Source organism: Carcharodon carcharias, chromosome 1 (assembly GCF_017639515.1).
Source record: "Carcharodon carcharias isolate sCarCar2 chromosome 1, sCarCar2.pri, whole genome shotgun sequence".
Classification (NCBI taxonomy): Eukaryota; Metazoa; Chordata; class Chondrichthyes; order Lamniformes; family Lamnidae; genus Carcharodon; species Carcharodon carcharias.
The window spans coordinates 258,709,750-258,724,548 of NC_054467.1; the positions used below are offsets into that span (position 1 = coordinate 258,709,750).

The window sequence follows — 14,799 nt, forward strand, 5'->3', positions numbered from 1 at the left end:
CAGACCCCCTATGCCAAGCTATGCCTCTCCATCCACCCACCTCATGGCCCCTCATGCTCCCTATGCCAGCCATTGCACTTCCATGCTCATTGATCCGCTATACACTACATAGATCACTATAGTGACAGTAGGATGTGTGAAAAAAAGCTTTTAAAAAGTCATTAACTTAATCATTACTTTCCACTATATTAAAAAAGTCATTTCACTACAAGGCAATAAAAGTACAAATCATCCAGACCCTTTAAAGTATCAATAACAGAAACCACATACATAAAGAGGCTTGGCTGAGAGCCCGGACATCCATTACTCTTGTTGAAACAGCTGTGCCCCAGAGAAAACATTGCTTGATTGAAAGCTCTGTCTCTTTGATCTCTGCTGTCAATTTCACTATTTATTTACACAAGATTCAGTGGTTTCAAGGGTTTGTGGTTTCTGTTATTGACATTTTGCATGGTCTGGATGATAAACACTTTTATTGCCTTGAAGTGAAATGAATTTTTTCAGTGGAAAGTCATAAATGAATGAATTACTGTTTGGAAAGTTATTTTTACAGACCCTACTGTCACTATAGGGTTCATTGGTTTATACAGTGTATAGTGGAACAAAAGGCATGGAGGTGCCTTAGTTTGGCTAAGGGGTAGGAGAGCCCATAGTGGCGGATAGAGTTGCCATAGCTTGGCATGAGGGACCATGGGGGTGGTGGTGGGGGAGCATAGCCTGGCATGGGGCTATGAACTGGCATGGACAGGGCAAGAGGTTTGTGTGGGGTGTGAGGACCGGAGGGCCTTTGTGTTTTTATTTTAACTGGGATGAAGTTCCAGAACACCAAGGTGGGCCTTTTAAACAGATTGCCCCAACACCTGGCAGCCCCTTTGGCTGCCTCTGCATGTAAATAGCATTATTCATGATGAGTTGTGACAGCTGGAACTGGAAATAAAAATGTCATAATAGGTCCTTGCTCTACTGAGGTGCTGGAGTTAAAGTACATTAAAAGGTACAGTGTAGATGGAGATTTACTCTGTATCTAACTCATGCCGTTCCTGCCCTGGGAGTATTTGATGGAACAGTATAGAGGGAGCTTTACTAAGCTATCTAACCTATCTTAACCTGCCCTGGGGGCGTTTGATGAGACACTGGGTGTCTGAAATAGGCACATCTGTTCATCAACAGTAGGGCCCCTTAAGTAATTAGCCACAAGCTCGACATTGAAGAAGAAAATCCAGCCAGCAATGTAATTTTTATCAATAAAATTATCACAAAAAGCCTCCATTGTTGATATGGCAGCATTACAGGTCACAGTGGGCTTTGATGGTTTCTAGGTATAGTGATTAAGTTTAAATATATTTACTGGAATTATGTTTGTATTTTTTGCAGGCACTGATGGAGACTGCCATGACTAGAATAGTCCTCCCTATCCCGATCCTGGTGCTGCCCCCGGTTATTATGTCACTGTTGGAGAAGTAAGTGTTAAGGCTGGGTCCTGTTGTTATTTCGATTCTTTCTGCTCCTAATCTGCAGGTGCTGACTCTTGCTGGGTTCCGATCCCTTAGCTGCCGTCCAGCACCCTATGCATTGATCTAGACGGCATCCCAGACTTTTGCCAGACCTGCTCCTCCTCCATTGGACCTAGCAGCAATAGCTTTTGCCAATCTAGTATTGTTGGTTTGGCGTTCTGAATGTAGGCAGAATTTTGGGCAAGATTACAGTGGTATATCCCAGGAAAGGAAGTAGGAGGCTGGCCAGGACTGCATTGTAATAGGCACATCTAGAGTTTCAGCAGCAGATAAACTGAGGGAGGAGTGAATCGGATGGTGTAGCAAAGGTGGTCTTTCTGCAGATGTGCGGTTGGAAGCTCATCTCAGGAAATTTGACACCAAGGTTGCGAACAGACTGGTTTAGTGTCAGCCTATTGCCAGGGAGAGGGATGGAGTTGGTAGCCAGGGAACAGAGTTTGTAGGGGGGGACACAAGACAATGGCTTCTGTCATCTTAATATTTAATTGGAGAATATTTCTGGTCATCCAATACTGGATGTCAAACAAGTAGCATGTTTAGAGACAGTTGAGGAGTCAAGAAAGGTGGTGGTGAGATAGAGCTGGGCATCATCAACATATCTGTGAAAACTGATACTTAAGATGAGGCTTCTGAGAGGCAACATGTAGATGAGGAATAGGAGAGGCCAAGGATACATCCTTGGGGGAACACCAGAGGAAGTAAGCCATTGCAGGTGATTCTCTGGCTACGATTAGAAGATAAGCTTAGGAGACGAGTGAAACCAGGTGAGATGTCCCACCCAAAAGGACAACAATGCAGAGGCATTTGAAGAGGATGGTATGGTCAACCCTGTCAATGACTGCAGACATGTTGAGAAGAGCAAGGAGAGAAAGTTTACCTTTTTCATAGTCATATGGGTAGTCATTTGTAGTGAAGAAGGCTGTTTCGGTCCAGTGGCTTGGGAAAAAAGTTGATTAGAGGAATTCAAACATGGAGTTCCGGGAACAATTGGCACAGATTTGGGAGGTGACAATTTGTTCAAGGACTTTGGAGAGGAAAAGAGGATTGTAGATGGGGCAGTAGTTTGCAAAGATGAAGGGCTCAAGGGTTGAGGAGAGGGGTGATGATGGCACATTTGAAGGAGAGGGACAACATCTGAAGAGATAAAACTATTAACATAAACGGCTAACATGGGAACCGGGAAGGGAAGTTGGGGAGTCAGCAATTTAATGGGAATAGGGTTGAGGAATTATGAGATTGGTCTCCTGGACTAGATGAGCTCAAGAGAGCATGAGGGTAGGTAGGAGAGAAACTAGAGAAAGATGTAAGGGCCAAGGGGATCTTTAGAGGAAGTTCAGCCCAGTGAGTTAGGGGAAATGGAGTGAATTGGCAGAGGCAGCAGATCGACAGTCTCAATCTAGTGACAAAGAAGGGTAGAGGAGACAGAGGAAAGAGGTTTAGGAAGATGGTTGCAGGAGAGAAAAGAAACCAAGATGTGATGTTCAAACCCTTCTGTATATCTGTAACCCCCTCTATCTGTATAACTCCCGCCCCAAGATTTCTATGCCCCTCCAGTTCTGTCTCTTGCAATCCCTGATTTCCATCACTTCACCATTGACAGCTGTGTCTCCAGCTGCCTAGACCCTCAGCTCTGAAAGTCCCTCCCTACCTCTCTCTTCCTTTAAGCTCTTGCTTGAGATCACCTGTGACCCGCTTTAATATCACTCTTTGACAATTGTTGTTGGATTACAATCTTGTTAAGTGCCTTAGGTAATTTTATTGCGTTAAAGGTGCTATGTTAATGCATATTGGTGTTGGGTGTCAGTGCTAGCTTGTCGGCTTCATTGGGCAGTAGAAAGTTAATAATGCTAGCATGGGACTGAGACTGAAGTCATCCATAGCCCCAGACCAGGCCAGAGTGGCAGGTTTCCTTCCCTAAAGCACATTAGTGAGCCAGTTGGGTTTTTGCGACAGCTTCATGGCCACTTTTACTTAAAACAAACTCCTGATTCCCATGTTTTCTTTAAGCTGAATTCAAATTCTGACATGGTGGGATTTGAAGTCACATTTCTGTCTTGTTAGTCCAGACCTCTGGATGCAGTAACATAACCACTAAGCTACCATACCCAGTTAACTCTTCCACATTGCACCTTCAAAAAAAGGATTCTCTGGCAGGAAAGCAGGGCAAAAATTACATGGGTGGATTGAGGCCCAGGTGATTCATTTGTGGAGCGCTGTGTTTTGTTACTCAACAGTTGACCAAAGTATTTACAGCAAGTCTGTCTTTTTGGAAATTATAAAAACTAATTTAAAACATCTTCCGTAGGAAGTTCTGAATTCAGCGGAAGCTATAATAATGAAGTTGTGCTTAGTATGTTGGAGGGAATGGGCTCCACAGGCTGAATGAGCTTTTCCCATTCATTATTTGATTTTTTTTTAACTTTCTCTTTAAATGTGAACTCACTGAGAGCTGCTATAATAGTGATAAATTTAGACGTCTCCAGCATGTTCTGTGCATCAGACAGCTTTCACTTGCTAATAAACACCTCAACCTGCAGCACGGCTGTTTGTTTAGCTCATGGAAGTGAATTAGAGGCGTAAACGTAAACGTACCTCGCCCACGAAAGAACCCTCAGCTAAATGTCATGTTGCACTGGCGCACTTCACCCTTTGACACACCACTTGCCAATTTACAACACAGAATCACACGTACAGACTCGCAGCCCCAGTCAAGGGGATTGAGAAAAGTTCACACAGCCAAAAGTATTTACTATGGTGAAGGGTTCACGTGCCAGGGAACACAAGCTTAAAAAGACAAGGAATGTAAGCGCAAGAAAGAAAAAATGTTTCCATGCAGGAGGGAAATTGAGTTGTGGATAAAGTTGCCACGGAAGGACATTGGAGCAGGCATTATAAATGGGGTCAGAAGACAGTGACCCTGGATTTCCGCAGAGATTCTTCTGATGGTTTCTTTTTACTACTTCTCCTACCAGGGTTAAGGCAAGAAATTCAGGACCAGTTAGATGCATTTCTGGAGAGGACAGGGATTGAGGAATAAAATGTAAAGGAGGGTAGGTGAGGCTGATCTGCTGTTAGGAGCCTAATGACCATCCTCTGAAGCAAAAAAAAATTGGCTCTATTTGAATTTCCACTGTAATTGAATGTTTTGTTTGGTAAATTTGACTCTTTCTTTTAACACTTCTGCTGTGCCTCAATGTCAGGCCCCAATTACTGCAGCAATGAAATTTAGTTTCCTCTCCACAATTGCCTCAAGTGGTGCTGGGCCTTCCTTCGGAAAGCAGTTTGGTACGACTGAGTGGTTTTCTAGACCAATTTAGAGGTCAGTTAATAATCATGTTGGTGTGGGACTGGAGTCACATATAGCAGGTTTCCATCGTATTAGTCATTTGGATTTTTACAACAACCTTACAGGTTCATGGTCAATTTTACTAATTCCAGATTTGTTTCCAGATTTTAAAAAACAGAATTCAATTTCTCACACTCTCTCGGGATTACTGGTCCAGTAAAATAACCACAATGCTACCATACCACAGCCATCATTGTGCTGTCTGTCTGACTGCCTGGCACACACTATGCCTTGGACAAGGCACAATGTTCTCCAGCTAAACATTGACAAGACACAAGCCATTCTCTTTTGGCTCCTGCCAGACACTTCACACGTCAGATGCTGAATGCATTTCTCATCCCAGCTGCTCACTCAGACTGAACTCAAAGCAGCTCAACCTCAATATTTTGCTCAATCTAGAGTTAAGCTTCAAATTTTCCATTCTGTCATTGCCAAACTATTTACTTTCACCTTGGGAATATTACCTGCCCTTATTATACCCCACCTCAGACAGCTACTAGAACTCTCATTCACACCTTTAAAGGAGAAAGAAAGGATTTATGTTTCTGTAGATTCTTTCACAATCTCAAGATCTTCCAAAGCACTTTACAGCCAATTAAATGCTTTGGAAGTGTTTATTTTTGTAATATAGGAAACCCAGCAGCTCACTTGTGCACAGCAAAATCGCACAAGCAGCAATGAGATAAACAACCACATGATCTGTTTTGGTGATGTTGGTTAAGGGATAAATTCAGCACCTAATTTCACCCATTCGCCTCCTTTCAGTCTTACCATAAACAACTTACCCAGAAAATCACAATCTATATCCTACCTGAATATCCATTCATTCTGTCTTCGCAGGCCTCTACAGGTTGGCACCCTACCCGCCAATACAATCCGCCTTCTGAACTTCAAGTGTCTCACTGAACCCTGCCTCTGCAGTTTTGAACAAGCCTGTGTCCCAGCAAGCACACTCCATTCTTCTGACAGCCCCAAGTTTCCTCTTTCCAGTCCAACACGGCTGGTAGAGCATCCAGTCACTACATCTTTCCTGCTGTCCCTAAGTTTCAGGAACTCACCCTCTAAACCCTTCTCTCTGACACTGCTTTCACAGACCTCCTCAAAGTGTACTGCTTTGATTTTGTCTTCAGTCCGCTTTCCCAACTTCTGCTTTACTTTCTGCTCCCTGTACGTTTATCCCTCTGTAAAACAAGCTAGGGCCATTTTCTTTCAAAAGATGCCAACAGAAATTGAAATGAGTTACCATCATCCTTCTGCTCCTCCTTCACCTCTCATCATCCTCCCAACGCCCTCATAAGGATAATTCACGTTTCTTATTCTCATCAGCAGCCTTTCTCTTCACCACCACCACCACTTTTTCCTCCTGTTCTCGGTTTATCCTCATGCTCCACCATAAAATGGTTACAGCACAGAAGGAGGCCATTCGGCCCATCATGCCCATGCTGGTTCTGTGCAAGAGCAACTAAGCCCCACTCACCGAACCCTCCCCTGTGGCCCTGCAAATGTTTTCTTTTCATGTGCTTATTGAATCCTCCTTTGAAAGCCAAAATTGAATCTGCCTCCACCACACTCTCTGGCAGCGTGTTCCAGATCCCAGACACTCGCTGCATAAAAAAGGTTTCTCCTCATGTCGCCAGTGGTTCTCTTGCCAATCACTTTGAATCAGTGGGTGGAATTTTCCATCCCCGTAGGTGTCGGACATCATGGCAGGTGTGAGTGGACAATATGGCAGGAAGGCCATAAATTGGCTTCACAACATCATGAAACCAGTTTGCGAACGTCTGCTCTGCCCGTCAATGACGGGCCCCCTTTACTGCCACTGCACATCAGGAATGTCATTTTAATACATCTGCATGTCATTATAAGCCCTGCCAAATTTACCGCCCGCATTGGCGGGAAAACACGCCGGTACAGAACATGTCTTGACAAGCATAACGTGCAGAAGTCAGGACTTACCATTAGGGCCTTGTTCACATTGTGGATATCTGAAGAGCAAAAGATGTTGGAGCCCTACAGCTACCAGACCCTGGAGAAACACGTGCATCGCGTGCTGGTTGGCTGCATACATGAACATGGCTCCACCGCGAAGTTGCTCACGCAAGATGGAAGGTCGCCGTTGGGGGTCTGGTTCGGGACATCAGTGTCTTGGCCACGTGCTGCTACGGATGGTCGTGGAGAGGAAGGTGTACCGAGGGGGAAGGGAGGATCGATGATATCGGTGAGGGGGTAAGGTTGGAAGGGGGGGGGTCGATGGTATGGGTGAGGGTGAGGTTGGTAGCAGCAAAATGGGGGGTTGAGATTGGGAGGGGTGGAGCGTGTACGGCGGGGGAGAAAGGTGTAATGGGGGAGAATGCGGCAACAGAGGAGCTCGTGTAAGGTGGGGGGGAGGAAGGTGTAAGGTAAGGAGTTCGGAGTGGGGAAGGAATTCAGAGGGGGGAAGGACTTCAGGCGGAGGAGGGAATAAGGGGAGGGGAAGGAGTAAGGGGGGTTAGGAAGGAGTAAGGGAGTAGGAAGGAGTAAGGGGGGTAGGAAAGAGTAAGGGGGTTAGGAAAGAGTAAGAGGGGGATAGGAAGGAGTAAGGGGGGATTGGAAGGAGTAAGGAGGGGTAGGAAGGAGTAAGGGGGTTAGGAAGCAGTAAGGGGGGGGTAGGAAGGAGTAAGGGGGTAGGAAGGAGTAAGGGGGTAGGAAAGAGTAAGGGGGTAGGAAAGAGTAAGGGGGTAGGAAAGAGTAAGGGGGTAGGAAAGAGTAACGGGGTGTAGGAAGCAGTAAGGAGGGGTAGGAAGGAGTAAGGCGGTAGGAAGGAGTAAGGGGCTGTAGGAAGGAGTAAGTGGGGGGTGGGAAGGAGTAAGGGAGTAGGAAGGAGTAAGGGAGTAGGAAGGAGTAAGGGGTGTAGGAAGGAGTAAGGGGGTAGGAAGGAGTAAGGTGGGGGTAGGAAGGAGTAAGGGGGGTAGGAAGGAGTAAGGGAGGGTAGGAAGGAGTAAGGGAGGTAGGAATGAGTAAGGCGGTAGGAATGAGTAAGGGGCTGTAGGAAGGAGTAAGTGGGGGGTGGGAAGGAGTAAGGGAGTAGGAAGGAGTAAGGGGGGTAGGAAGGAGTAAGGGAGGGTAGGAAGGAGTAAGGCGGTAGGAATGAGTAAGGAGGGGTAGGAAGGAGTAAGGGGGTTAGGAAGCAGTAAGGGGGGTAGGAAGGAGTAAGGGGTTAGGAAAGAGTAAGGGGGGGTAGGAAGGAGTAAGGGGGTTAGGAAGCAGTAAGGGGGGGTAGGAAGGAGTAAGGGGGTAGGAAAGAGTAAGGGGGTAGGAAAGAGTAACGGGGTGTAGGAAGCAGTAAGGAGGGGTAGGAAGGAGTAAGGGGGGTAGGAAGGAGTAAGGGGGGTAGGAAGGAGTAAGGGGGGTAAGAAGGAGTAAGGTGGGGGTAGGAAGGAGTAAGGGGGGTAGGAAGGAGTAAGGGGGGTAGGAAGGAATAAGGGGGGGTAGGAAGGAGTAAGGGGGGTAGGAAGGAGTAAGTGGGGGGGGATGACCAGGTGAATGTGCAAGGGAGGTGTCTGGAGTTGATGACTGCCTCCTGGGGAGTGAAATGAGGGTGGGCATGGTAGGAGGCAATGGTGAGAATGAGAGAGGGCAGAATGAGCTGGTAGGGTGAGAGGATGAGGATGCGACGGTAGCGGTAGAAGGGATGGCGAGGGTGTTTGTTGGGGACCCAGATGCAGACAGGGACCCTGGAGGGTGGGAAAGAGGAGGTCAGAGAGGTCAATGTGGATGGGGGTGGGAATTTCAGGAAGATAGGGAATATGCACGTTCGCCTGGACATCCCGGAAAGAAAAGGTTTGGCTGGTAGGTAATGGTAGGGAGGTGGAAGGCATTGCCAGAGGGGTCAACAGTGATGGGGGAAAGGACATAAGTGACTGGGGGAGGGGAAAAGATGAAGGAGATGAAGACATACTTCATTACAACCATAGTGCAAAAATCAAATTTGAAAGGAGCCTCATGTTGGGCAGGAACAGGTGCTACATGGAGGGTGATCGGTGGGTGGGCGGAGATGTAGGTCAGCTCAGATGGACACCTGAAAGAGAACTCCAGCAAGCAGCATTCAAAATGTTCAGCTGAGTGCGAGGGAGGAAGGATTCGTGTGCATGGGAGAGTGCTTACAAGAGGCTCCAAAAGGCCCTGCCACACACATCTCCCTCCAGCAACACTGGTGGGCAGGCTGTGTGCAGGAGGGTAGATGCAGGAGGAGGACTTGGAAAGCTTGTAAACAAAGCTGAAAGACACCATGACACTTTATTCAGTCAATATGTTTCTGATTTTGACAAAATTTGTCCACCCATGCAATCACTGGTGATCAGAATTTCTTAACTCTTCTAGGTGCTGCCCTGACACCTGCAACAGGGGTGGAGACAGCCTGTGAATGGTTAGCTCTGTTGCCTCTGATGACTTCAGTGTGGGTCCTCTGGAGAGCTGGGGCCCTGACTTGCTTTCACTGTCCTCCTGTGGGCCAGCTGCTCCCTCTTCAGTGACAGAGGAGGAGGTTGAGGGGTCACAGGCAAAGGGGACTTGGAGGGAGATCTGAGATCCCTGAGTGGATGACCCAGGGGTGTCCAGCTGCCGCTCCTCCTCCCATTGGGTGCCTGAAAGCTCCAGCCTGACTTCTTGAGGGGAAGGAGCACCTGGAGGGGTGTTGAGGTGCCCCATTTCCCTCTCGTGTTGCCACTGCAGGATCTCACCCATGGCTACTGTGATGGAGTGCAGGTCTGCACATGTCTCCGCGTTCTGCTGTCGTCTCCATGCAGGGTCTCCATGGAGTCTGCCATGCTTCCTATGAAGACCTCCGCATGCGCACATGTGGGCAACACTTCATCAGAGAGCAGGTGGACACGCTCTTACGATTCACGAGCCGCTCTGTTGAAGGTTTCCAACAGTTCTGCGTGATGTCCCCCCACCTTCTGCTGACTCTCCAGGATGAGTTGGGAGGCCAAATCTAGAGGCTCATCATCTGACTCGGACCTCACAGATGCCTCTTCCCCAGCAGCCCTCCGAGTGCCAGGGTGCGCTGCTGAACCTGCCTCCTCCTGCTGCGGACACGTGTCCGTGCGGTGACCACCAGATTGTGAACCCAAGCCCGCTCTAGGTCTAGGTCCCATCGAGGTGTGTGTCTCTGCGCTGGTGGAGGGTGTGGGTAAGGCTGTGATGGGTCTTCCAGGCTGCTTATTTCCAGCTCTTCAATGGAGGAGGTGTCCTCTTGGCTGGAGGTGAGGACCTGGATGGAGCTGAGGGACTGGCTGGCTGAGGGTGTCGGTCACTTGGCAGAGCTCCCTGTGAACCAAAGTAGAGATAGTTAGTGCCGGCAGCAGAGTCAGAAACAGGAGAGACAGACTCACAGTTACATTGAGAGAGGGATGATGTGGTGCAGGATCCTCACGAGGGTGTTCGCCGCTGACCTCACCGTCACCACAGGCACGGTCCACACCCTCACCAGTCAGCGCAATGACACACTCCTCAAAGTGAGTGAGGGGTCTAATGTGGGCCACTCCACCCCCAGGTCTGGAACCTCTGGCTTTGCAATTGTGATCCAGCTTCTCCTACATAAAAATAGAGAGAGTGAGCAAGACACTTGGCACTCCACGGACTATTTGTGTGGTGAGAGAAGGGGACAGGATGAGGATGCGAGCTTCAGAGGATATGAGCCTGATGGAGGTGTGAGGGTGTGTTTGAGAATTTGGTGCTGTTATCTCATGAGGTATGAGATCCCCGTAGATGTGTGGTGGGCTTGTTAGTATGTGAGTTTAGAGTGCTGAGATGGTTGACTTACTCTGATGGCACGGTTGAGATTGTCCATCCTCTTTCTGCACTAGATGGCTGACCTCTTGTGAGCAACATTGGCACCGACCAAACTGCACGCACTTGAGCTCCGGGTTTTGGAGATTGAGCGGCGGCTGCAGTCACTGTTGTGCATCCGTGAGGCAGAGGACTACACGGATAGCACATTTAGGGAGGTGGTCACACTGCAGGTCAGGAGTGTACAGCCAGAGAGGGAATGGGTGACCACCAGGCGGTCTAGGAGAACCAGGCAGGTAGTCCAGGAGTCCCCCGAGTCTATCCTGCTTGCTAGTCGTATTCCATTTTGAATGCTGATCAGGGCGATGATTCCTCGGCGGGGAGGGTAGGGAGAGCCAAGCCTGTGTCATCACGGGCACCTCAGCTGTACAGGGGGGGAGGGAGAAGAATGGAAGGGCAATAACGATGGGGGGATTCCATAGTCAGGGGATCCAACAGGCGTTTCTGCAGCAGTAAACGTGACTCTGGGATGGTGTGTTGCCTCCATACTGCCAGGGTCAAGGATATCATGGAGGACGTCCTTCAGGGGGAGGGGGATCAGCTAGAAGTTGTGGTCCACATTGGTGCCAGCGACATAGGTAGGAAGAGGGTTGAGGTCCTGAAAGCAGATTTCAGGGAGTTAGGAAGGAAATTAAAAAGCAGGACCTCAAGGCCAGTAATCTCAGGATTACTCCCAGTGCCACATGCCAGTGAGCATAGGAATAGGAAGTTTGATCGATTAAATACGTGGCTGGAGAACTGGTGTAGGAGGGAGGGCATCAGATTTCTGAGGCACTGGGACCTGTTCTGGGGCAAGTGGGACCTGTACTTGCAGGATGGGTTACATCTTAACAGGACTAGGACTGATATACTCGCAGGGAGATTTGCTAATGCTGTTGGGGTGGGTTTAAACTAACTTGTCAGGGGGGTGGGAACCTGAGGGGTGGCCCAAACTGGAAGAAAGTAAAGTTGGTAACAGGAAGTAGAAGGGAGACTAGAAGGCAGCAGAAACAAAGCAGAACATTGTGTATGCTTTGATGCGAAATGATGTCAAAAACACAAAGTTAAGGGCACTCTACCCGAATGTGCGCAGCATTCGCAATGAGGTAGATGATCTAAAGGCAGAAATAGAGGTAAAAGGGTACGATATAATTGCCATTACGGAAACATAGCTGCATGGTGACCAAGACTGAGAGCTAAATATTCAATGATATTCAACGTTTAAGAAGGACAGACAAGAAGGGAAAGGAGGTGGAGTTATGCTGAGAATAGGAGATGGGATCAGTGCATTAGTAAGGGAGGATCTGAGATCACAGAATTGTCACAGTGTAGAAGGAGGCCATTCGGCCCATTGTGTCTGCACTAGCTCTCTGAGCATTTTAACTTAGTACCAATCTCCTGCCTTTTCCCCGTAACCCTGCACATTGTTTCTATTTAGATAATCATCCAATTCTGTCTTGAATGCCTCAATTGAACCTGCCTCCACCACACTTCCAGGCAGCGCATTCCAAACCCTAACTACTCGCTGTGTGAAAAAGTTTTTTCTCACCTCACATTTACTCCTTTTGCAAAACACTTAATAAAACTGTGCCCTGTGGTTCTCAATCCATTTATGAGCAGGAACAGTTTCTCCCTATCTACTCTGTCCAGACCCCTCATGATTTTGGAAACTTCTATCAAGTCTCCTCTCAGCCTTCTCTTCTGCAAGGAAAACAGTGCCAACTTCACCAATCTTTCCTCATAGCTGAAGTGTCTCATCCCTGGAGCCAGTCTTGTCAACCTCTTCTGCACTCTCTCCAATGCGTTCACATCCTTCCTGTAGTGTGGCGCCCAGAACTATACACAATACTCCAGCTGAGGTCTAACCAGTGTCTTATATAAGTTCATCATAACCTCCCTGCTCTCGTGCTCTATGCCCCTATTAATGATATACTGTATGCTTTAGAAACAGCTCTCTTTACCTGCCCTGCCATCTTTAATGACTTATGTACATATACACCCAGGTCTTTCTGCTCCTGCACATCCTTTAGAATAGTATCCTTTATTTTGTACTGTCTCCCCATGTTCTTTGTACCAAAATGTATCACCTCACACTTCTCCACATTGAACTTCATCTGCCACCACTCCACCAATGTGCCAATGTCCTTTTGAAGTTCTACACTGTTCTCACCGTTTACAATCCTCCCAAGTTTTGTGTCATCTGCAAACTTTGAAATTGTCCCCCGCACACCAAGGTCTAGATCATTTATATATATCAGGAAGAGCAAAGGTCCCAATACCGACCCCTGGGGAACTCCACCACAAACCTTCTTCCAGCCCGAAAAATACCCGTTAACCATTACCCTCTGTTCCCTATCCCTCAGCCAATTTTGTACCCATGTTGCTACTGTCCCTTTTATTCCATGATCTCAAAAAGACAAAGTTACGGGCACTCTACATGAATGATCGGAAGAGCAATGTGTGGAATCTGTTTGGGTGAAACTAAGGAACAGCAAAGGGCAGCAGACATTGGTTGGAGTTGCTTATAGGTCACCAAACAGTAGTGGTAATGTGGGACAAAAACAAAAATAACTGGAAAAACTCAGCAGGTCTGGTAGCATCTGCGGAGAGGAATACAGTTAATATTTCGAGACCGTATGACTTCATCAGAACTAAGGAAAAATAGAAATGAGATGAAATATAAGCTGGTTGAGGGGGGTGGGACAGGTAGAGCTGGATAGAGGGATAGGTGGAGGCAAATAAGAGATGAAATTGCTAATGTGGAGCATGGGATTAATGGTATTTAAGAAGGGAGGGAGAGAGAAAATAGAGAACTACAGACCTGTTAGCCTTACATCAATGGTAGGGAAAATGCTAGAATCTATTATAAACGATGTGATAATCATGATCTGATCGGGCAGTCAGTGTGGATTTGAGAATGGGAAATCATGTTTGACGAACTTGTTGGAGTTTTTTGAGGATGTAACGAACAAAATTGATAAAGGAGAGTTGATGGATGTAGCACACTTTGATTTTCAAAAGGGTTTTGATAAAGTCACCCACAGGAAGTTGATTAGCAAAATAAAAGCAAATGAGATAAGAGGCAATATACCGGCATGGATTAAGGATTGGCTAACAGGCAGAAAACAAGAGAGTAGGAATAGACGGTACCACAAGGATCAGTGCTTTGGCCCCAGCTGTTCACAATATGTATAAATGATTTGGATGTGGGGACCAAATGTAATATTTCCAAGTTCACGGATGATACAAAGCTGGTGGGAATGTGTGTTGTGAGGAAGATGTAAAGCGGCTACAGGAGGATTTGGACAGACTTAGTGAGTGGGCAAAAACATGGCAGATGGAATATACTGTGGAAAAATGTGAGGTTATCCACTTTGGTAGAAGGAACAGATGTGCAGAGTATTTCCTAAACGGTAAGAAATTAGAAAGTATAGATGTACAAAGGGTGAATTGTCCATAAGTCACTGAAAGCTAACATGTAGGTGTAGCAGTAATTAGGAAGGCTAACGGAATGTTAGCCTTTATCACAAGAGGATTTGAGTACAGGAGTAGTGAAGTCTTGCTTCAATTGTTTGGAAGTTTGGTTAGACTGCACCTGGTGTAGCTTGTGCAGTTTTGGTCCCCTTACCTCAGAAAGGATGTTATTACCATAGAGGTAGTGCAACAAAGGTTCACCAGACTTGTCCTGGGGATGGTGGGACTAACTTATGAAGAGAGATTGGGGATTCTCTAGAGTTTCGAAGAATCTCATTGTGACCTCATTGAAACCTACAAAATACTTCAAGGAACAGACAGCGTAGTAGATGCAGGTAAGATGTTTCCCCTGGTTGGGCTGTTCAGAGCCACGGAATCACAGAATCTTAACGGCACAGAAGGAAGCCATTCAGCCCATCGTGTCTGCACCAGCTCTCCAAATGAGCATTATGACATAGTGCCATTGCCCTGCCTTTTCCCCATACATTGTTTCTATTGAAGTAATCATCCAAAGCCCTCTTGAATGCCTCGATTGAACTTGCTTCCACCACACTTCCAGGCAGTGCATTCCAAACCCTAACTACTCGTCATGTGAAAAAGTTTTTTTCTCATGTCCCACTTGCTTCTTTTGCAAATCACTTTAAACCTGTGCCCTCT

The 14,799-nt window shown here is 47.1% G+C and overlaps 1 protein-coding gene across 7 annotated transcripts in view; it reads left to right on the plus strand.

Moving 5' to 3' along the window:
• Positions 1–14,799, plus strand: part of LOC121283022 (sideroflexin-5-like) — a 301,687-nt gene that overhangs the window by 169,671 nt on the left and 117,217 nt on the right. For all 7 annotated transcript variants that reach the window (XR_005944169.1, XR_005944171.1, XR_005944172.1 and 4 more), the window contains one exon: positions 1,375–1,460. Coding sequence is in view for 4 of the 7 variants with exons in the window: in XM_041196941.1 (XP_041052875.1) it covers positions 1,375–1,460 (86 nt within the window). In the remaining 3 variants the exon portion in view is untranslated. The remainder of the gene's footprint in view (positions 1–1,374; positions 1,461–14,799) is intronic.